Source organism: Amphibalanus amphitrite, unplaced genomic scaffold (assembly GCF_019059575.1).
Source record: "Amphibalanus amphitrite isolate SeventyFive unplaced genomic scaffold, NRLGWU_Aamphi_draft 000499F_arrow, whole genome shotgun sequence".
Classification (NCBI taxonomy): Eukaryota; Metazoa; Arthropoda; class Thecostraca; order Balanomorpha; family Balanidae; genus Amphibalanus; species Amphibalanus amphitrite.
This window is the reverse complement of record NW_024881993.1, coordinates 3,123-24,717: the sequence shown is the minus strand read 5'-3', so window position 1 is coordinate 24,717 and position 21,595 is coordinate 3,123. Positions and strand designations below refer to the sequence as shown.

Sequence of the window (21,595 nt, the reverse complement as noted above, 5' to 3'; positions counted from 1 at the left end):
ATCTTATAGCCAGCTGCTGCTCCACAAAAAAGGTCGACACATCTGACGAATGTGTTACAAATGACCGTGGCAGAATGGCAGAATCTTGAAAGCATTAATGCCTAATAATTCCTGTTTTTCCGGTTTTCTGAGGCGAGGTTTCTCCGCATCAACTTGTTCAGGTGAGGATTGCTTTCTATGATCGCCCACTGGATCTAGAAGTTACTTTTTACCCTCCAATGCTTGCTGTTTGACGTTCGATAGCTGAAGTTGAAGCGGCAAGGCAAAGTGTCGAGGTCGATGTTATTCTAGTTGAGATTCTCCTATTTCCAGGGATTTTGAGGTATGTTACTATTTTTACATCTCAAGGTAGAATATGTGTAAGTGTATACCATCTGCCATTGTGCTGCTTTTGCCATTCTAAATATCGAAATGCTGCTAATTACCATTAATTTTCACATCAGGAAAGCATTGGAAGATCACTACTGATGCGGGGGCCTTTTATCATGGATGGTTGGGACTTGGGACTAATCTAAACTTGTCCAAACTGTGACTGCTCATGTGCAGCTCTTCCCACAGTTGAACCTTCTCATAATCTGTCAGTTGTGACAGAGGACACTGCACAGCACAAGCACCATGGGCGACAACCCTCCAAGCAAGCCAACCGAGATAGTGGATGATCCAGATGACCCAGAGCTGAGCGAACTGCTGGACAGCGCTCTGGCCGACTTTGGGCGGCCCACTCCTACTGCTCCGGCCCCAGCCGCAGCTGCCCCTGCTGCAGCTGCACAGACAGCAGCTGGCGGTGGCGAGCCAGCAAAGCAAGAGGGAATTAAGGATGCCTACAAAGTATTTGAAGAGGCGATGAAGCAGGCACTGCAGGTATGTTCTGGGTGTTTTGACTGGCTGGGAAGTATGAGGTATGATTCATGATTTTATAGGCATTTTTTATTTTGATGATGAATTATTCTAGACAGCTGCCAGTGGGCTTTGTATTTTGTGTGTTACAAGTGGTTTCTGTGCAATCTCTGCCTCAATTTTATAGTTAGTTTTGTCCCTGATTTGGTAGGGTCTGTGGCCTGGCCCTTTGTCATTGCTTAGTATTGTTTATACTATCAGATCATCTTTATCACTAATCACTATTATGGAGGTGATTCCTACTCATCATAGTCTGGTCTCTTGTCTCAGCTTTGGTCTCTAGTCTGGTCTTGGCTGGTCACTTGCCTTCTATCAAACTCTGGCTTGTGGTCCCCCCAGGTCATTGCCTCAGTCCAGCGCAGAGGAGATGAGTGGACCAGTGCTGACCCCTCATCCTCTCTCCCTCCTCCCAGGCGGGACCGGACTCTGCCTCTGCCTCGGCGTCCGGCGGCGGTGGTGACGCGGCGTTTTCCGCCCTGATGAGCTCACTGGCAGAGGAGATGGCCAAAACCGAGGTGGAGGGAGCGGAGGATCCTCTGGCCAAGACGCTGGCAGATCTGTCCAAAAATATGTCCTCAGATGCGGAGAAGGTGAGTATGAGAAATGACGAAAACGCGAGAAAGAAGGACACAAAAGTTTGATTTTGTTTTTAATGGAAAAGTCCAGACAGTTCGAGGGGCCGTGCAATGAATATGACGAGTACCGGGTACGAACTGAGAAAAAGCCCTGCTTTGAGCATCGTTCTTGTTCACTCTTAGCTCTCCTTGCGACGACAGTGGCCGGTCATCGTGTATTGGTACGATCACGGCTTAGATAATTAGGTAATGACGGTAATCGGATTCGGGACACATCTTCCGATTATGATTTAGCGCAGAAGTTCTACCATACCTAGTCGTACTTCAGAGATTTGTCGATAGAGGGCAGGACCTATGCAACTCGTCAGCCAGGAACTAGGCAGCACACGAAGCTCGCAACGCAGCACACTTTGGGTGCGTTCGGAGAGGCAGATTCCCGGGGAATATTCCACGCCGGCATGAAATTTCCGCCGAATGTGCCGTTCGGAGAGCGATTCCCGGGGAAAGTTCCGCGGAACGGACGCGGAAAGCGCGGAATCTAAAAAGCATCTCACGCGTCGTTCCCGTGAAGATGGCGGCGCCCATCGGTATGCTCGAGTGAGTATATTATTGAATATAAATGGATATTTCTTGCGTTTGTTTCCACCCTGATCAGTTTTATTGCAAATCCAACAATTGATAATGCTTACTCAGTTGTGTGATTGTCCTCTGAAGCAATGAAAACGATAATTTGAAGTGTTGTGTTGTGTGTGTTTGGGGTGGGGGTGGGGGGGGGGGGCACAGTACAGATGGAACTTTTTGAAAATAATTGTGATTTTTCTTAGTTGTTCTTTCTTCAAGAGCTTCATTCTTATTACATCTTGCCATAGATGTGGCGTTCCAAATAACCAAATAACGGAAATAACCCAAACAAAATCCCACGAACTCAACTTGGCGCAGTAGCGGCGATCCTTGAATTTGGCGGCATGGAATGTCCCTCTCCGAACGCAACACGGGGAATTTTCACGATGACGGGGAATATTCCGCGCTCTCCGAACGCACCCTTTGTCATGCAGAAGGGTGACTCAGTACCTGCAACCCATGTGCCCTTTGTCCATGGTGACTGTTGTGACACTACCCCCCCCCCCCCTCCCCCCCCCTGACAGATGGGAGGAGAGCCGGATATCTCGGAGCTCCTGAAGGCGTTCTCTGGCTCTGGCGACGGGCCCGACGCCGGCGCCCTCGACTCCTTCATGCCGCTGATGCAGACGGTCATGTCCAGTATCCTCTCCAAAGATGTGCTGTACCCGTCGCTCAAAGACGTGGCAGGGAGATACCCGGCGTGGCTGGAAGCCAACTCTAGCTCACTGTCTACGGAGGAGAAAGATCGGTATAGACAACAACACCGTCTCATGGTCGAGGTATGTGAAGTATTTGAGGAGGAAGGAGACGCCGCCGCTGCTGGGAAGCAGGACCGGGTGTTTGCGTTGATGCAGAAGATGCAGGCGCTCGGACAGCCGCCGAAGGAGCTGGTGGGTGAGTCGGATCTGGGGATCACGTTCGACGAGGAGGGCAACCCCCGACTGCCGGCGGGACTGGGTCCGGCCAGCGGGGCAGAGTGTGCGATCATGTAGCGGAGCGGAGGGCTGGGCTGGGCTGGGATGGGGTGGGCTGGTTGGTAGCTTAGTTAGGTATAAACACGTCTGAATGTGATGTCTTTGTACCGGGAAGAGGGGAATGGTTGAGCAGGCGATTTGATAGTGAATATGATAACCTACAATGGTGAGTGCTATGATGAGTGGTGGTTTGCAGCTGGTGTGAGAGTTGTTATTGAGATTATCGTCAGTGTTTGTTTGGTGATGTCTGATGATGTCTTGGAAGTTTGTAAAAGGTTCATTTATCCGTATGCTCGTTTTAAGTTATACGTCTGAGATATTGCTCACTGGAACTCAATCTCAGATCAAGTATACCTACGTCGAGGATTGCCATGAAAGTGACACCAAAGCCTTATAATAAACCCTATGTCATGTCTAAAGCCATTGCCTTCATCGGTGTCAGGTCAACACAAAAACGAATGGGCGATACACCCTTCAGTTAACGTCAAAGAACCTCGCGTTGCGTGTCGAGGATTGTTTTCTATTAGCTGTCTTGATGGCTGTAGAGCGAATGCCGATTTTCGCTTATGATCGATTAGCCATGAACAAAGCAGCAGTGCGGCGAGGCGGCAAAGTATGCATTTGCGTGGTGATGGGTATGGCTGAATACTGCGCACTTGAGCTGACGTGGGACTAAATGGCTCTCTGCTGGCTTTGACGTCAAAGAATATGCTACTTTGAAGCATATATGGCCTTGCTTTGAAGCAGGCGTTGAAGTACTGCGTGGCTGGGCGAGGAGTAATGTTTTCTAGGTTTCAAACAATGGCGAGTTTTGGTAGGTGCAAGAGAGAAACGTTTCCCAGGCAAACATTTGCTCTTCAATCACTTGAAGGCCGCGTGGCCACTTGTTTGTTGTGGTAGAGTGGATGAAGGTCCCAAAATGCCGCTATCCTTTCTTAGCAGTTTCCGAGAAACAAAATGTTTTGATGTTTCGGCATTTAGTTATTGTGGTTTGTGTAATTTATGTCACTAAAAATAATTGGCTTTGGCCATTCCTTATAATGTCTCGGGCGGGGTTCTTTTCTTCGAATGAACAGATAATATCGGGATGCTTTGATATTTAACAGTAATAGCAGTGTAACAGTTTCTTCCCTAGCTCGCGAAAAAAGGTCAGTTTACATGCTGTTATTTGTCTTCTCGAGTCCTGTTCTCGACATCGACTGTGTTGACTGCAGTAACATGCACCGGGAAAAGTGCCCATCGAAGCAAACCCATTGTGAAGTAACTAAAAGTGGGCAGCTGCTGTTGTGTTTTGTCGTTACACTGGTTGGTTTGGGTAAGCGGCGAATGCCTTGCATTTATTTATCATCAGAGGGCTTGGCTGCTGGGCAGTGCTGGTATCGGGACTTATCATTTTTCGGTACACATTAGAAGCTAACTATTGTGTGTCTTATCCAAGTTGTTGCTGCGTTTCAAATATGAGCTTTTTATGTACCTCACTTAAACCCGGATTCAGATTAGAGTGTTTGAACCGCCAGGACGCTTTTATGTTGAGATCAATCAAAGGTGCCTGGAGACGTGTTTGTTTTGTTATGATGTGTTAACCCGCGCCCGGCTGGGGGTCCTGGGTTTCCACGCCCTGCTGGGGGGGTTGAACACCCCCCCCCCCTCTTCTAACTCGACTCCTGGGCCACGTAGTGATACACGGAAGGCGGCGCTCGAAAGAGCGCCAAAAATAAAGACGAAATCACTTCGGTCACTTTTTTGGTCAGGTCAAAGGTCAGGTCACCAGAGGTCATTGAAGGCAAAATTTCGCCGATTTTCAGGTCGAATGTCGACAATTTCCAGGAAGCCAACGCATAACTCGGGAACCAATAGAGCTACAGTGCCGCGGCAAAGCGCATTCGATATCCCTATTAACGCTCTTTCTGAGTAATTCTATCAGATTTGACCTAACGTCAACGGTTTTGCCTGCAGGGGGCAAAAACTGCAAAAATAGCCGACTTTTTCGGAAACAGTTTTTCTGCAATAACTTTTGATCCAAGCCTTGCACGAGCTTACTTTTACCGGCATCGTGTTCCTCTCGTCAAGACGCATCGAATGAACTATAACTTGACCTTGAAAGGTCAACTTGAAAATTTGACCTCAGGTCAAGGTCATGACCTGACCGGAAAGGGTCATGTTGCATATCAGTCGATCCGTATCGTCGAGCTGAACACATCGAAGGCGTTTTCACCGCTCTAGCGTGCCTCTATCAAAAGTTATTTGCGAAAAACTGTTAGACACCATTCGTGACCTGAGATGACCTCAGGGGCATAAATAGGGGTCACGGACACCATTTTCATGTTCAGTGTGTCTAAACCACTTGTAATTCAGTGTTTGGGAGTGTTTATGTCTTTCGTCCAAAAGAGGCGCATTTCAATTTTCTCCCATTGACTTATAATGGGGAGGTCGCAAAATTGACCTGACCGTACGTCACCGATATCAAAATTCCGAGATGTACATTTTATAGATACTGTTGCTCTTATCAATCGCTGAAAGTTTCAAAGCGATCGGTCACTCGGTGTAGCTATGCTATGGCAGACATTGAAACTTTTTATGAGGTGAGGTCACTTCAAGTGACCTGGTGACCTGACCTTGAATGACCTTGGTCTGAAATTTTCACAACATGTGTAGAATTGATGTATGCTAAGGTGTACTAAAAACGGCGGCGCTCCGCGCCACCGTTTTTGAGATATTCGCGAAAAACCACAAGGGGGTGTTCAAACACCCCCCCCCCCCCCAGCAGGGCGCGGCTTAATAAAGCACGCTGTTTTCAGCCCGGATATGTTCGTTTTAAGTTTTAACTCTTGTACTCTGAACACAACATGCAATGTCGCTCAATAAAATGTATGGAACAAAAGACTGGAAACGTTTTTCAGCCTTTCATCGGCGTAGGGTTAGCTGACGAGCTTATTCGATTTGAGGCGAAAATGGAAACTCTGTTATCGACGTTTTGTCATAATTTCACGTATTTATGATCTCATGGTAATAATTAGGATGACAGAAGAACAATTTAGGAAGCAGTAAGCACCATCAAAGAAGATCGGAAAGCATGTTCATTTGTTCCCTCATCACAAAGTAAATCAAGGAACAGCAAAAAGCATTATAGTCATGTCGCCGACCAGAATAAATTTGCACAATCAGGCTCTATCAGGTGCATACCTGGTCAACGCTCACCCAGCCTGCTTTGTTTGGGTCATACTGCTTTTCAACATGCTAACGTCTCGTTAGCCCGTCCTCTCGGTTGTGTAACATAGATATTATCGGAGGCGGGTTTCGCTACAACTAGCAATCATGAAACAGTGGCACTCTGCCCACCGGCTAGCGTTCGCATTGATGTTGTTAGCGACGGCCGACGCAAGTTCTAGTGAGCTGCCGGTGGTAGGGCCCGCACATTCATGTCCAGAAGTAACCCCGCCGTCAAAGAATCTGGAGTTGGGTTATGTTTGCGAGACACGCCAGGTTTACTGGCCGTCACGGGGGTAACAGATGGAGGGGGCTGGGCGGGGGCCAGTTTGCACAAGCTGCTCGGTTATTGGTCCAGCGAGGCCGTTAACTCCACTATTACCTCACTATATGTGCAACTACAGTATGCCCGTTATCACAAAGCTCAGACCGATGGCGGAGAACCTACACTGAAGCGGGGCGACTGGAGGTGACATCGCGGTCGGCAATGGAGCTGCCGAAGGCGCTGCTTCCCATCTGGGCTTCAGCTCTTCTCAGTCTTCGTCTTTGTCTTGCTGAAGATGTCCTGGCGGGAGACCCTCTGGGGGGTCGCTTCCAACACAAGGCCGGGATTCAGCTCCTGAGCTCATCCGTACTTCACACGGTATCTGCCGGCTCCTTCCTCCAGTGTTCAATGCACTGTCTTGGCGTGGCCCAATGCAAGGGCGCTAACTTCCGCCCATCAGTGGACGGCTCTCTAGGAGGCGACTGCGACCTACTAGAGACCCAGGATGGCTCTCATGAGATCTCCACTACTAACTCGGTGGCCATGCGTCTACCGGGCAGCTGCCGGGGTTTGAGGACCGTCCAGTATCGCTCTGACGGCGTGTATCGCCACCGCGGCCTGCCGGCGCCCCTCTACTGCGACATGACGCTCAACAAAGGTGGGTGGACGCTGCTGACATCGGCCGTCTCTAACGAGGGATGGACACTGGACTACGTTATCGAGAGACGCCGAGAGACGCCCGGCATCGATATTGACTATTCGATTCTCGGACTGGGCGAGCAGATTCTTGGATATAGCTACGGGAGCACGTATAAATACAGGTGAGTGGTTGGACTTGGGCACAATTAAATGTTTTAGAGGATGCTTATTGCTTCTAATTTGCATGCTGAGCGTTCATGGTGAAGCAGCTTCGTTGTGAGGGCTTTGATTTAGGTGGCTTCGACTGGCAATGCTTTTGTTTTATAGCGACTAGAAAAGTATGGCGACGGAAATTTGTAGCCAGCTTTACATTTAGGCCTATGAAATTCGCATTTGACTAACATCGGACTCAAATGACGTAAATTCCTTGCTGCTTATAGCCCCGTTCTGACCCAGCACTGACATCTCTCCCAGGATTGAGGTCAGCGGCCGACAGCGCTGGGGTGGGATCTGGAAAGCCCCACGGCGCTACACGCTCACCGGGAGCCACTCGAACCAAACTGAGGGCGTCGCATTGGTCAGAGCGTTTGACAACTGGCAGCCGCGGGTCGACTACACGCCACTCAACATCGTGCCCTGGGTGAACCGGGGTGGCGCGTTCGAAGGCGGCCCACTGCTCACCACCTGCACGGAGAACGGCACACAGTGGTTCGGCACCCTGGTCACCGCTGTCGTGGCTGAATCTCACGGCGTTTCACCGTGGATTCGTGGCAATTCTGAGGTTAACAGCGGGGCACGTCTCTACTGGGTGCGCGAAAACAACTCCTGGTAGCGGTCTCGCAATGTTTTTGGAGTGTTGATTCGCGGGTCATATGTGAAAACTCGGTTTTAAGACGTCAACGTCTACGACGGTATTGCATAGCGGGATATGCAATTGAAACCATATGCTACTGGCGTAATGCTAGGGCGGTAACGACTAGCAATAACACGGAGTGCCGTAATTATGCGTGGTAACAATATTGTTGGTAAGTTATTTCTCGTTTGTCGACACAGCGGGAATACCTATTATCAACATTTATATAAGTACAGACACTGGTAAATATCGGTACGGCCATGGGCCACAAAGATGCACTGCTCCCTTTTCGGCATACGTTCGTGATGATATGTCTAGTCGTGCTATCAAAAGTTGAATCATGTGTTACACGATATCGATGTGAATGATATCGTTTGAACCCACTTTGCTTGAGTTCATACGATGACTGAATAAATCTAAGTTCCTGTGTGGCTCGGTTTACTACCATTTCGACGCATTATTTCAACATCAACAATTAAACCAGGAGATAAATAAAACATTTTTAACACATCATACGTTATTTCAATTCAGTACCTGCGCTTAGAAGTCGCCGTGATTGATACTGCCGTAGCGTGCGCTAGTTTCTAACATTGTCAACAGATGTCGCTAGCGGCTGCGCCTGTTGGCTGCTGTGCCGCAAAACAGCTAAGCTCTCGGTAGGCGGCAGTGTTCGCCATGGGTCGGGCCAGCCCAATGGGCCATGGGCTGGGCTGGGCTACGGGCTGGACTGGGTCCTCAAATATCATGGATTAACAGGCTGTGGAATTGTTGATGGGCTAGGCCAAGAACGTGGAGTCAGGGGCTCGCAACTGAGACAAAAACTTTAAAGCTTATTACTGTGCAAGACTAAAAAATGAGCTAATAAAGCACGCATGCAATGTGCGTCGCAAAAGGTTGTTTCTTTGCTACCTTTGGATACATGTGTGGTGTCAATAATTTTTAATTCATTCCTTTTTGACGGGCTGGGCCGGGTTGGGCATTGACGCTTTTACCATGAATGGGCTCGGGCGGCCGGGCCGGGCTGTGAACCCATGGGCCTGGGCTGGGCTAGAATGGGATTTTACGGCCCGTGGCGAACACTGGTAGGTGGTTAGGAGTAGGACTAAAACTAGAATCTGATTATCTTTTATTCCCTAAACTACGGTCAAGTGCCAGTCCCTATCATGACCTTTGTCCACGTTTTGACGTAATATTTACCTACAATGTAGCGAACGATGGCAAATAATAGCCAGTGTTTGAGACCTGGCGTTTATCATATACCAACAGCGTACGGGGCCAGGGACGCCGAGGCGACTGAGGCCATGTTTAGAAAGTGCCTCAAACGATACAGTGCCGCCATAGGATGATGTGCTATTGTACCACGCTGGATTTCGTTACAGCATAAACACATGTAAAAAAAAGAAGATGCATACACAAGAAGATGCATGTAGATCACAATTATTTGCATTCTGTGGCACCTTCTTACCTACTTCTTACAGCTTATATATCGTATTTGCATGCCGCTGCATATTGTAGAGTTATTGCCGATGTGATGCAGTGTTGACCTTATTTGTTTGCAAACCACGCTAATTATAGCAAAAGTTCACAAACCGATCAGCGTTAAATCTTTTGTGAATATGTGCGTGTCTGTCATCCACAACACGATCTATATCACCCGACCAAATTAACCTTAGGTCGTAAAATTATATGGTCTCTAGCTTATCCATGATACCAAGATAATAATACCGATTCCCGTTCGGAAAAGTCGTGCCTGCTCAGTGGAAGAGACGGCGAAACGACCCTCTAACAACAGTCACGTGACCTCATCAGATCACGTGACCGAATCGATCACACTGTCTCGGCCTCTGGCAGGGGGGGGGGGGGGCAGGGGGAGGTGATCTGAATATGCCCTCCCCGGGTGCGGGATGCGGGCCACCGGGTAGCAGTTCGATAGGGAACGCTCGGCAGTCCGCGGCACTGAGGTGAAGTTGTGGGTGCTGTGGATATAACAAGAGCATTGTGTGCATGTGAGTATAGTGGAGTGGAAGGAATTCAGATAAGGGAGTTTCAGAGGAAGTGTAACAGAGGTGGCTTGGAAGAAATAAACACAGTCAGCTTGAGCCAAAAGGGCTTCTCATGCGGTACGTTTACTAGAATATGACAGCCAAGAACATTGCACCACTGTTGATAAGAATCTTAAGAGTGCGATAGCAAGAGTTCATGTCAGTGCATTCCAACAGGCTGAAAATTGTGGACCATTCAAACGGAGCAAACGGACAGCGAACAATAAACTAACACATCGGAGAGAAGAGACACACACCGTTCAAATAAACCGACAAGGAGAGGCCACAAAGATAGGAGCAGTGTACTATCGCCAGAGGCACATCAAGCGAAAGCGAAATAGGTGTGCTTGTAAGACGGTCATGAGCTAATTGAGGCCGTGGCATGAAAGATAATTCTGAAGTGTATGTACAGTTGAACAAAGGAGGCGTGGCTCATTAAACAAGTTCGTCAGCATCGTTTATCAATTCTTTCTACGCAGTTCTAGATACTGGTGACCTTGTATTGTGTTCGACCGATACTGTTATCAAAGTACTGGTCATTGACATTCGTTATCCACTTGACATCATCGTAGTACCGTATAGTGCGTGTGCCCGGTCGGGGTGTGGAGCCATTTTTAGGCCCCTCATCGATAAATCAACGCAGGCGGCATATTTTGGGAGGCTCAATCGACTGAGAACTTATAATCAGATGCCTTGAGCCCAAGACGGGTGAAAACAACGAGCATCGTCACAAGCCAGCAAAGAATACTCCGCCGTAGAAGTCATAAGTCTTCGTACTTGGAGTCATTTTAGCAATACAATGTCCCACTAGTAGGTGCCAAGAATCATCGGAACAGAAATAACTACCACAGTTTCTGTTCGCGTGCAGATTCAACCTACCTACATCAATACCAGCCTCCGTTTCCGCGTCACGCCGGACGTATTTCCTTTTTCTTTCGTCACCATTCCTGTTACTCATACGCTATGCGGCTACATGGCTGTCCGTCTCGTGATGTAAAGCTACATGAATCATCACGCTGTCCGCATTGTTGAAGAAATCCCGCTAGCTAACGTACCGGCATTCTGCAACTGCGGTGGACTACCATTTTCCCGATCATTGCCCTGAATCTCTCTGTGACGCTACTGGAAAATATTACGGATGACGTGCGGTCTAGCACGCGGCGTGCCGTATTCTACACCCGGAAAAGTTTCCTCGTCGACACAGAGCATCAAGGACAACAGTAGCTGGTCGGACGCCGTTGTTTGCGGACGCCCCCGTTCCAAGCACGCGATCAGCGGGCAGACTTGTGCAGCGCGTATCCTAAGCCGTGGGCTGACTTCCGTGACATCCGTGAGCCGTGAGTTGAGTCTGAGTCGTGAGCCCCGCCGGACGCAGGGGTGTTGGAGGTCATTTCTGACCCGTCGGTCGGCGCCATTGTCCACAGCTGTGGATCGCGTCTGTGGGCTGTGATCACGCCTGGTCTTGATATCGGGCACAGCTGACCGGCGAGACAAATCGCTCGCTGGTCGCGAGGCCATCGTCAGTCGGACGCAGTGAGACGCGGGCGACGGGCAGTGAACGGTCAGGGCAGCGGGCGGCGGACGGCGGACGGCGGGCGGTGGACCGTGGACGGTGGACAGTGTGTGGTGGCGAAGTGACAAATTGTGGATATAAGCACAAGTGGTGAATGTTGAACGGCACGAGAAAAGGGGTGAAGTGAAGAAAAACAACGAGAAGAGATACTGGCGGCGGAAATACAAATAGCTCAGAGAAGTGTTGGGGCTGAATATTGATCTTCAATCATCACAAGAATTTTTTCCCGAGCTTCAAGCACCCTATTTATCGGTCCGGCTAGAAGCCCGTGCTTCGAGATATTCCCTGGTACTTCTGATCAATAACCTAGCAACGTAAGCCACTCCCGTACGTCCCGCATCCATCTCGTGTTTTCTGTCCATCACCACACATCTCCCGATCATCACGATGCCTGAAATGGATCCAGCCTTCTCAACCGTTGTACCCAACCAGCCGGCCTTCCACATTTGGCGAGTCGAAAACCTACAACTGGTACCCGTACCTCTGGCACAACATGGCCAGTTCCACCGAGGAGACTCGTACATCGTCTACAGTTCGGCAGAGCCGCCGGTCGGTCGACGAGGGCCTCTTCAGGTTCACATCCACTTCTGGCTGGGCTCACAGACCTCAGTGGACGAGGCTGGAGTGGCTGCCTACAAGACCGTCGAGCTTGATGACCTCCTGGGAGGTGCTCCTGTACAGCATCGCGAGGTTGAGGGTCGAGAGAGCCAGCCGTTCCGTTCCTACTTCCGCGAAGGAATCACCTACCTAGAGGGCGGCGTGGCGAGTGGTATGACGCACGTCTCCGACGAAGTGCAGCCGAGGATGTACATGGTGAAGGGAAAACGCAGTCCTGTGGTTCGCCAGCTGACTTCCGTCTCCTGGGATCACATCAACGACGGTGACGTATTCGTCATCGACGCCGGCGACACGATCTTCGTCTGGACAGGAGCGTCAGCCAACCCCATGGAGAAGATCCAGGGCGCTCGGCTAGCTCAGCGCCTCAAAGCAGAACACGGCGGAGGGATCGTAGTCGTGGTGGAGTCCGGCTCTGAGAAGAGCCTTCCGCCGGACGAGCTGCGTCGACTGGAGCAGCTGCTGCCGCTGGCTGAGAGGAAGGTGGCGCTTGCGGAGCCGGACTCGGCAGACGCGGCGCAGGAGAGGCGACTGGCCGAACAGCTGCGGCTGTTCAGGTGCTCCGACGCCGACGGAACGCTGCAGGTGAGGGTATGGGAGAGAGTAGCGGGAACGCTGCAGGTGAGGGTATGGGAGAGAGTAGCGGAACGCTGCAGGTGAGGGTATGGGAGAGAGTAACGGGGTCAAAGAGAGGGAGGGTATGGAGGAAGGGATAGAGGGGAGGTGAGGGGCGGGAAGGGAAGGGATAGATATAGGAATGGGTGAAAAGGGTATTGATAGGGTAGATGATGAGGAGAGCCAGAGAGGTTGTGAAGCGGGAGGGAACCAGAAAAATAATAGAAAAGGAAAAAGAGGGCTAAAATGCAGGCTCAATGGTTGAACAGGTTATACCTAAATCACCTTCTCGCGTGTTCTGGCGTCATCCTATTTCGGCACTGAGCATGTGCGCACCTTTAATGCCACACTTCATGATGTGAATCATCTGACGCGTTTGTGTGTCTGTGCGTCCTTGTCTGTCGACAGGTGACGGAGGTGAAGCACGGGCCACTGCTTCAGGAGGATCTCGTCTCAGACGACTCTTTCATCGTCGACAACGGCGAGCAGGGCATCTGGCTGTGGGTGGGACGGGGCGCCTCCGCCAAGGAGCGCTCCGAGGGTATGCGCAACGCACAGGGCTTCGTCCAGAAGAAAGGATACCCGAGCCACACTCCGGTGACGCGAGTGATCGACGGTGGCGAGCCGCCGGAGTTCCGCAGTCTGTTCCGATCCTGGAGGGAGAAGAACGCAACGGTTGGTCTCGGTCGTCAGTTTTCCTCTGGAAAGATCGCTGCCCGACCTCCTCCCACTGGATTTGACGCTACCATGCTTCACGCCAATCGTGCACTGGCCGCCAAAACACAAATGGTTGACGACGGTACGGGCGAATGCACCGTATGGCGTGTGCAGAACTTCGACCTGAAGCTAGTTCCGACCAGCGAGCACGGTCGTTTCTTCGGAGGTGATTGTTACGTGGTGCAGTACGCGTACAAGGTATCTGGCCGAGACCACTGGCTTCTTTACTACTGGCTGGGAGCTCACAGCAGTCAGGACGAACGCGGAACTGCAGCCTTGAAGACTGTCGAGCTGGACGATAAGCTGGGCGGTCGTCCGGTCCAGGTTCGCGTGGTTCAGGGAAAGGAACCGCCCCACTTCATGGCCATCTTCGGAGGTCGGATGATCGTGTATGCTGGTGGCAAGGCTTCCTCGTTTGATGGGCCTGGAGCTGAGGATCAGGACCTAGCCGACACCTACCTTCTTCAGGTGAGTCGGTACCTTCTTACCTCAGGTGCTCCCGTGGCATGGGAACTCCCTACTCCCTGCTTCCTTTATGTGAGTAGGAATCTTCTTAATTCAGTTGAGACACGACATTAGCGGAGTATGCCCAGAGAGGTGGAGCGCCACGTAATAGTATTTTCAATTTTCATATTCCACTGAAACTACTTTGCCAAACAACAATTGATCTATACTTTTACATAAATTGGAGCAAAGTGTTATACGAAATAGTTTGGAAGACATGCTTTATGATACTTGATATAGTCTTTATAATACTTGATTGAAACATCTAAGACTGACGACATAAAAATTCCTTCCAACCTTTGTCACTGTGCTTCCAGCTCATGAGCAATCACCGTCCTTCCTCATGCTCACTACTGCTCGTGCTCCCTCCGCAGGTGCGTGGCTCTCAGCCTCTCAACACCAAGGCCGTCCAGGTCGAGTGCCGCGCCAAGTCTCTCAACTCCAATGACTGTTTCGTGCTGCGTATACCGGGTGGTGCCTGGGTCTGGACGGGTCGAGGCGCTTCAGCAGACGAGCGACAAATGGCCCGGTCAGTCGCCGGACAACTCTGTTCCGAGTCACGAGACATCGCCGAGGGGTCTGAACCAGATGAATTCTGGAGTGCTCTCGGAGGTCGAGGGGAGTATGCCAACGCGCCGCGGCTGGCCGAAGAAACTGCACAGCCCGCACGTCTGTTCCATTGCTCCAATGCAAGCGGAACGTTCTGCGTACGCGAGATAGCCGACTTTGATCAATCGGATCTCTGCGAGGATGACGTCATGTTGCTGGATGCCTGGGATTCGGTGTTTGTTTGGATTGGATCCAAGTCTAACCGAGAGGAGCGCGCTGCCGCTGAAAAGGCAGCCATCGAGTATCTGCGCACGGATCCTTCTGGTCGGGGAACAGGCACGCCAGTGCTGAGGATTAGACAGCATGGCGAGCCTCCCTCCTTCACTGGGTTCTTTGGCGCATGGAGTGACGCGCTGTGGTCTGAACAGCCCAGCTGGGCGGCCGTTCAGAGGGAGCTACGTCAGCAGAATCGACCCCAAGTGGAGAAAGTGGTGGAGCGTCCTGACCGACCTAGGTACCCCCTCTCCGTGCTGAGGTCTCGGCAGCTCGATGATCTGCACGACGATGTCGACCCCACACGCAAAGAAGAGTACCTGGCGGCGGAGGAGTTCGCGCAGGTGTTTGGCGTCAGCTGGGAGCGCTTCCAGGAGATGCCGCAGTGGAAGCGAGTGCAGAAGAAGAAGGAGGTTGGACTGTTTTAGCCGAAAGAGTGAATGCCGCGCATGTGGAACGGGGCACCTCGCGACGGTAGAGATGCCATTTCTCTAGTCATGAAGCCAGGCGGCAGTTGTTCTCGTTAGGGAATTTCATGAGACGTCAGTTAAAGGAGCGTTTCAACTTCTAGTCTTTAGGTGAACTTACTGCCAAGGCTGTCCAAGCATGAAGACCAGCATTGCGATCTTTAGTGCATTGGCATGAGCGATATGGGATTTACCGGTGGGGTGAGTGTATAAGTGGAATTTATGGTTACAGACCGAACAAGCATGACGTTACTTTTGTCAACATAGCATGCTGAAGCTTTCTGATTGGCATATGCGTTTGCAGTAGCGCACAAGAGTTAGTAGACTTTGTGTTTTATCGTGCAGGTATATCTTCATTTTTTATTGTAGTAAATAAATAGAAGACTTACCATTTCGCACTGTTTATGCCACAATGGACAGCACTAGAGTCACGGAAGGTATCCGCATATTATCTCGCTGTGTCACTGCCGCATGGTCCTCGGGAAGACACGGCGATAAGATCTTCCGCGTCTCGAACACCGCCCTTCAAGTATATATCTTCAGTATATATCAAGTGTCTTCAAGTATATACCTCACTCTGATAAGCTCATCGTACCGTAACAAAACGCATCGTCTCACCGGGTCTTTGATCATTCTGGCTTCTGAGTGTGTCCCGGAGACTGAAAACACCTACCTATATGTAGACAATACCAAGCGTGAGATATAAATAAAAGCTGTGGTAATGCACAAGGGATGAATGTGTATCAGCCTGAAACTAGCTAGACTTTGATGACTCTCATAAAACATAACCTTACTATCGAGGTCGCACTTATTTTATTTAGGCATTAAGCTCACATGGGTATGCCTAAATGGGCCCCGATGACCATAAAGTCACCGATACGGGCACATGACAACGGTACCTGACGCAATGGCCGCGCGACATGTGAGTCAGGTTAGTGAATGTCAAGCAAAGATCACGCTCAAAATGGCACTGCGAGCAGTAATCATCATTTACATTCATATTCATTTTACCTAATGTGGGCGGAATAACACTTGATTATGCTTCAACAGAATAACCACTTATCTTTTATTAGATCACTAATATTTTAGAAACAAACTTAGCGTAAGCTCTTAAACGTTTACTGTAAACAGTTGCATTTTTGAATACACATGTATTCGAAAAATATTACAAAAGCAAGTTTATCAAGCGGCCTTTCCTACCATCCATGATCCACAGTCGTGTGAAGGAATCGATAGTCCGCCACACCACTCGTGCTTGGTGGAAGAGCGTCCGTGGGCTGCGTGCAGTGCCGGTGAATTAGGCCCCGGGAGTTTACGCGTGCAGAGCCCCAGTGCGTTATTAAATGATAACGATAGGCCCAGTGTCAACACTCAACAGTTAAGATCCGGGGGCAGGTGAGGGCTTTGAAATGAAAAATCGGCGTGAAAGCACCACATTTAAATTTGTTTTCATCTTTCCATATTTGACAATTAGTAATACTTATTCATATTCAGTGCATTCGAACTAACTACAGGCTCAAAGTCAAAGTCACATTTCTTATACATAACAAGGAGTAGTAATAGATTTAAAACGGGAACTATTTTGATGCTGCATATAAAATATATACGTCGGTGGCAAGCTCTCGAAGCACAATACGAAGGTGAATCTATATCTTCCAGTAGTAAAGACGTAAGCATATAAAACAAACCTTTATGTATTCTTGCCCGGACCCAATCGGAAGGTGATGATGCAAAACTATGCGTAGGGTAAATCTGTCTTTTAACATGTTTTAGTGTATGTGTGCGCGCGCGCGTGTGTGTGTGGTGTTCACTTAGGATTGCACGTAGCTTGTACGACAATATATATGAAACGAGATACATTAGCCGTTTTCATGACGGTCATCTGGTACACATTTGGTGCACATTTGGTGCAGATTAGGTGCAGCTTTGGTCAAATTAGGTTTAGTGTATCTCTTAGTAGCTATCAGCTAGGGTTGCACTAATTGCTGATATGCCTGCTTTGTCATATTATCAGAGGGTGTCATCGATTAAAACACCGACAAAAATCATAAAATAAAGATATTTGCTGTAAAAGAGTTTAGGTGCAGATTTGGTCAAATTAGGTGCATTCGCCGGATAACCCATCGTGAAAACGGCTAATACTGACTGTAAGGGCATTTCGGTGCACTTATCTCCTCACTGTTAGCAATCTCATTATTTGATGATCAGCGATAAGAGACTTCTTTAATCGAAACTCTGTTTTATTTCGTGATGTTACTAGAATGTCGAAAAAAGTTAGATAAGATAAAACAAAAATAAACGACGCGAAGCGAATTTTACAATACATACCTACATAGATGATGAAAATTTGAAAAGCACCAAACTATGTAAACTAAGACCTTCTATAGGGGCATCGTAAAGGTGCGATGCTACAATAGGTAAATATATAAACAGTTGTACGTAAAAAAGAGAAAAAAGTCGCAAAAGAAAAGCCCAAACATGCAGTACTGACAGTGTAAATTGGACGGAGCTCTCGGCTCCCCTCACTCCAGGCTTGTAGCCAACTCATTAAACAACTTTCTGAAATTTCTTTCCATCCATTACGGTTTGCTGTGCAAGGTCTTTGGCCTTAGCGCTGAGTTGAGGTCGGCGCGCCAGGCAGTGTTTGCCGATACAGGGCGCACACCAGGGTCCCCAGCAGATCTTCCAGCGACAACACCAGCCCAGATGACCGTACGGACACCCATGTAGAAAGCAGGCTTTGAATGGGCTGCTGCACTTGGCCTGACATTCACCTGAAAATGAGAGGCCTCTAGTGAAGGACACTGGGGACTAATTCCGCAGTGATTTTATGGCAGCGATTTAAGGTATATGGAAATAAGTGACTGCGGACCAGACCATGCCAACTGTCAACTGTCAACTGAGTCAACTGAGTCAACTGACCATGTCAACTGAGCATTGATCTCTCATCTTTTTATTAGCTACGTAAAACACAACCACAAGATTCGTATGTTGAGTACAAAATAATGATGCATCGCAGTGAACCTTTTCATAATGGTGTTCTGCTCACCTAGCGAGACTGCTCGTGGTTTGCAACAGAGTGGATAGGTGCTGGAGCCACACGGGTAACAATTGTGGCCGCGTCGACACGGCTGACCGAGCCGAGCGCTGAACGTTTTACAGTTGGCATCTGCGGCAGATGGGTACAGTTGTTAGGTTTGTCGGGTCATAAAGTGCCAACTCAGAAATTAAGATACCCATTGGAAATAGGTTCAGACAGCTGGGATAGATGCTTTCTCACTTATGTGCCTCTACAGTATACATGCATGCATTCATATCTGTGCATTAGAATTACTATATAGTACCAACTTTTTGTTGACATTTTCAGCTTAACATCTTTCATGACCTAGTAACAAAGCATTGGAAGAAAACATTTACTTGTGACACTTTGTCACTCTTGTTTAGTGTTACTATCTTATTATTACTATAGGTACCCAGGATACTTTGCTACGGTTATAGTATTTTGTTTTATTGCTCAGGTTCTTCACCGATAACGTCAGAGTATTGTCACCAGTGACGTCACGTACAGCAGCAGTTGGCCTCCTCCGGGTAGTCGCACGCACTGCACGTGTAGCCGTGGGGGCACCACCAGCCACCGTTTCTGCACTCCTGGGACGGGACTGAAGAATATAATGAACGCACGGCTGCATCAGTGTAGTTACGGTTAAGAGCATGGATAAGTCAACGCAAAATAACAATTAGCTAGAAGGACGCGCCCTAAATGTTACTTGAATTTAGAATGTTACTTGAATTTGAATAAATGCCAAGGAAGAAAATGTTACTTGAAACCAAAGGTTCCTTGTTGCACACACGTGATCTATTTTTATGCATTTAATTTTGCGATCATTGGTAAGGGTCTAGTTTTGTTTAAGCGGAAGCAGCGAAACGACTGACTTCGCATATTTTTTGGTATCAACTAAACAATAAAATGTACCAATAACGATGATCTGTTATTTATAACCTTCGTAATGATTGAGACGAGATGTGAGCATCACTGCTGGTAGGTGTCGGGCCCCGTCTCGAGTTGAGATGTAAGCCTCACAACGTTTCGGCCTCCGGCTATCGTCAGGCCGGAGAAGAAGCTGGCCGAAACGCTGTGAAGGTATCATCTCACCTTGAGACAGGGACGATAGTGCAATAACTACCATCAACGACTATCTGTTGTGTTACAGTAAATATATGCCCGTTTCGGGTCCTTAGGTCGACTTGTTGACGTCTACTCACATGGGCAGAAGGGCCAGTCTTGTCCACAACGACCATAGACACGGAATCCGGGCATCACTATTTCTGGAGGTGGTTCTTCCTTGCTTGCAACTGTTTGCGCGAAACGCAGTTATGGTATTAGCATAAAGGTGCCAATGCACTTTGCCTAATAATTATGTACGCAAGAAGAAAAACAAACAAAAGTCATAGGGCGCTATACTGGGACTGTAAAACGTTTCAATTTGGATATAGTTTTCAAAGGCATCTCAGTGAAACTTAACACTGGCACTCCTTCGCATTTGTAACTAAAACAGCTCCGGATTTGGTATCGGTGGCTTCTAATTGCACTCACCTAGGCCCAAAGCAGCCATCACACTGAGCCAGAGCAGCAGCAGACTGTGACGAGCCATCTTAGCAGCCTGACTTTTCCGTGCCTTATGTAGACACCTCTGACTCGTCCCTATATACCCACTGTTGTTCAGCGCTGTCACCTCTATGATGACTGTGCCGGCGACCGAAGTCTGATGAAATCATGCTCGACAAATGTCATTGGTAAATAGTTAAAGAAAGCAAGAGCGCATGGACAAAGCGGAACATTTTTAACAGGGTTGCGGAGTCGGAGTCGGAGTCGGAGTTGAAGTCGGTCAGAGTCGACAATTCTGCCCGGAGTCGGATTCGGAGTCGGAGTCGCCAAAATCTTACCGACTCCGACTCCGGAGTCGGCGTTAACGCTGCATGGCTCCACGTCATGCACGGCACCTGTTGAATTGACGATACTGCTCTCGAAATTAGATTTTGTCGAAAAAAATGACCACTTCGCTGTTTTGGACGAGCGTTTTCAGTGAAAGAAACAGAAGACGGTAAATTCCCCAGAACCTGCTTGTTAATTCTGAATATTGTTTTTATGCATATTTGCAACGCAAAGCCCTGGAACGCACAAAGGATCGTTTCAGGCAAGATAAAACATATCCATTATGAGCTTCAGTATCACGATATGGATTTTAATAGAACCGTCCGGAGTCGGAGTCGGAGCTGGAGTCGGAGTCGGAGTTGATTTTTAAAGCCGGAGTCGGAGTCGGAGTCGGAGTCACCCTAAAATCCATTGACTCCGCAGCCCTGAATTTTTAATGCATTTCATGCTCATTGCTCATTGAACAGATTAACAGTATAGATTTTGACATAACTCGACAAACATCAGTCGATCACATATTTTAACACGCGCACCGACGGGGGGCGGATATCCGCCCCCCCCCCTGAGGTTTTTCGCAAATAGCGGGAAAATCGCGGCGCGTAGCGCCGCGAAATTTAGTACGACTATTCTCTCATCAATTTTACACATGGTGTGCAAGTTTCAACCTCCTAACTCTTAAGGTCAGGTCACCAGGTCACTTTGAATGACCCAACCTCAAGTCACTTTTTTGCAACTTTGTCACCGTGCCAGAGCTACAGTAGATGTCGGAGGCCTTTGAAAGTCGCAGGATGTTATGAAGTTATTAGTAGCTACAATTTGTATATCTCGGAATTTTGATATCGATGACCTAAGGTCAGGTCAATTTCTCGACATTATAAGTCAATGGGGAAAAATCAACTCCCTGTTTTTACCACTAAAACGGGTCGGAATGGCCCCATATACCATATATGACTTCATATACGATCAACCTTCACTACCTCATGGTCTGTTTTGCTGTTGGGCAGCTGTAAGGTCATGTGACGTCATCAAAGGTCACCAGCGGTTTTTTGCCAATAACTCCGTACAGGAACAAGATACAGCCGCGCGGATGGTCTCATATATTGTGTTCAGCTCCTCAAGACGCATCGATTGATATACATGATGACCTCGAGATCACGTGACCTGAGGTCAACCTTTGACCTTGACCTTTCGAGGTCAACTCATATATCATTCGATGCGGATTGACAAGAGGATCACGATGGTGCCCTTAGTTTGTTCCTATCTTGACTAGTTCGAA

General features: G+C 48.7%; 3 protein-coding genes across 8 annotated transcripts; 2 read left to right on the top strand and 1 right to left on the bottom strand.

Moving 5' to 3' along the window:
• Nucleotides 1-56: 56 nt before the first annotated feature.
• LOC122392744 (peroxisomal biogenesis factor 19-like) lies at nt 57-3,486 on the top strand. Of its 6 annotated transcripts, none has more exons than XM_043387994.1 (4): nt 57-161; nt 583-861; nt 1,311-1,487; nt 2,618-3,486. In XM_043387994.1, the coding sequence occupies exons 2-4, from the start codon at nt 616-618 to the stop codon at nt 3,083-3,085; spliced, it is 891 nt and encodes a 296-aa protein (XP_043243929.1). In that variant the 5' UTR covers nt 57-161; nt 583-615; the 3' UTR covers nt 3,086-3,486. The 6 variants fall into 6 exon arrangements, with proteins under 6 accessions (XP_043243929.1, XP_043243927.1, XP_043243926.1 ...); XM_043387992.1 differs by having other exon boundaries at nt 559-861; XM_043387991.1 differs by having other exon boundaries at nt 63-161; nt 547-861.
• Nucleotides 3,487-11,599: 8,113 nt separating this feature from the next.
• Nucleotides 11,600-15,777, top strand: LOC122392759 (advillin-like). The gene is made up of 3 exons (XM_043388023.1): nt 11,600-12,846; nt 13,285-14,061; nt 14,472-15,777. The coding sequence occupies exons 1-3, from the start codon at nt 12,034-12,036 to the stop codon at nt 15,345-15,347; spliced, it is 2,466 nt and encodes an 821-aa protein (XP_043243958.1). The 5' UTR covers nt 11,600-12,033; the 3' UTR covers nt 15,348-15,777.
• Nucleotides 15,778-17,605: 1,828 nt separating this feature from the next.
• On the bottom strand, nt 17,606-20,095 carry LOC122392758. Its single transcript, XM_043388022.1, has 5 exons — nt 19,981-20,095; nt 19,650-19,739; nt 18,953-19,045; nt 18,436-18,555; nt 17,606-18,160 (listed from the first exon to the last, which is right to left on the bottom strand). Exons 1-5 carry the CDS (start codon nt 20,036-20,038, stop codon nt 17,934-17,936), a joined length of 588 nt encoding a protein of 195 aa, XP_043243957.1. The 5' UTR covers nt 20,039-20,095; the 3' UTR covers nt 17,606-17,933.
• Nucleotides 20,096-21,595: the final 1,500 nt, after the last annotated feature.

Coding starts and splice junctions, on each gene's coding strand:
- LOC122392759 (XM_043388023.1), top strand. CDS start 12,034: ATGCCTGAAATGGATCCAGCCTTCTCAACCGTTGTACCCAACCAGCCG. Junction 12,847..13,284: donor ACGCCGACGGAACGCTGCAG/GTGAGGGTATGG, acceptor GTCTGTCGACAG/GTGACGGAGGTGAAGCACGG. Junction 14,062..14,471: donor CCGACACCTACCTTCTTCAG/GTGAGTCGGTAC, acceptor CTCCCTCCGCAG/GTGCGTGGCTCTCAGCCTCT.
- LOC122392758 (XM_043388022.1), bottom strand. CDS start 20,038: ATGGCTCGTCACAGTCTGCTGCTGCTCTGGCTCAGTGTGATGGCTGCT. Junction 18,556..18,952: donor GGAGGAGGCCAACTGCTGCT/GTACGTGACGTC, acceptor CATCTGCCGCAG/ATGCCAACTGTAAAACGTTC. Junction 18,161..18,435: donor ACCACGAGCAGTCTCGCTAG/GTGAGCAGAACA, acceptor TCTCATTTTCAG/GTGAATGTCAGGCCAAGTGC.
- LOC122392744 (XM_043387994.1), top strand. CDS start 616: ATGGGCGACAACCCTCCAAGCAAGCCAACCGAGATAGTGGATGATCCA. Junction 862..1,310: donor CGATGAAGCAGGCACTGCAG/GTATGTTCTGGG, acceptor CCCTCCTCCCAG/GCGGGACCGGACTCTGCCTC. Junction 1,488..2,617: donor TGTCCTCAGATGCGGAGAAG/GTGAGTATGAGA, acceptor CCCCCCTGACAG/ATGGGAGGAGAGCCGGATAT.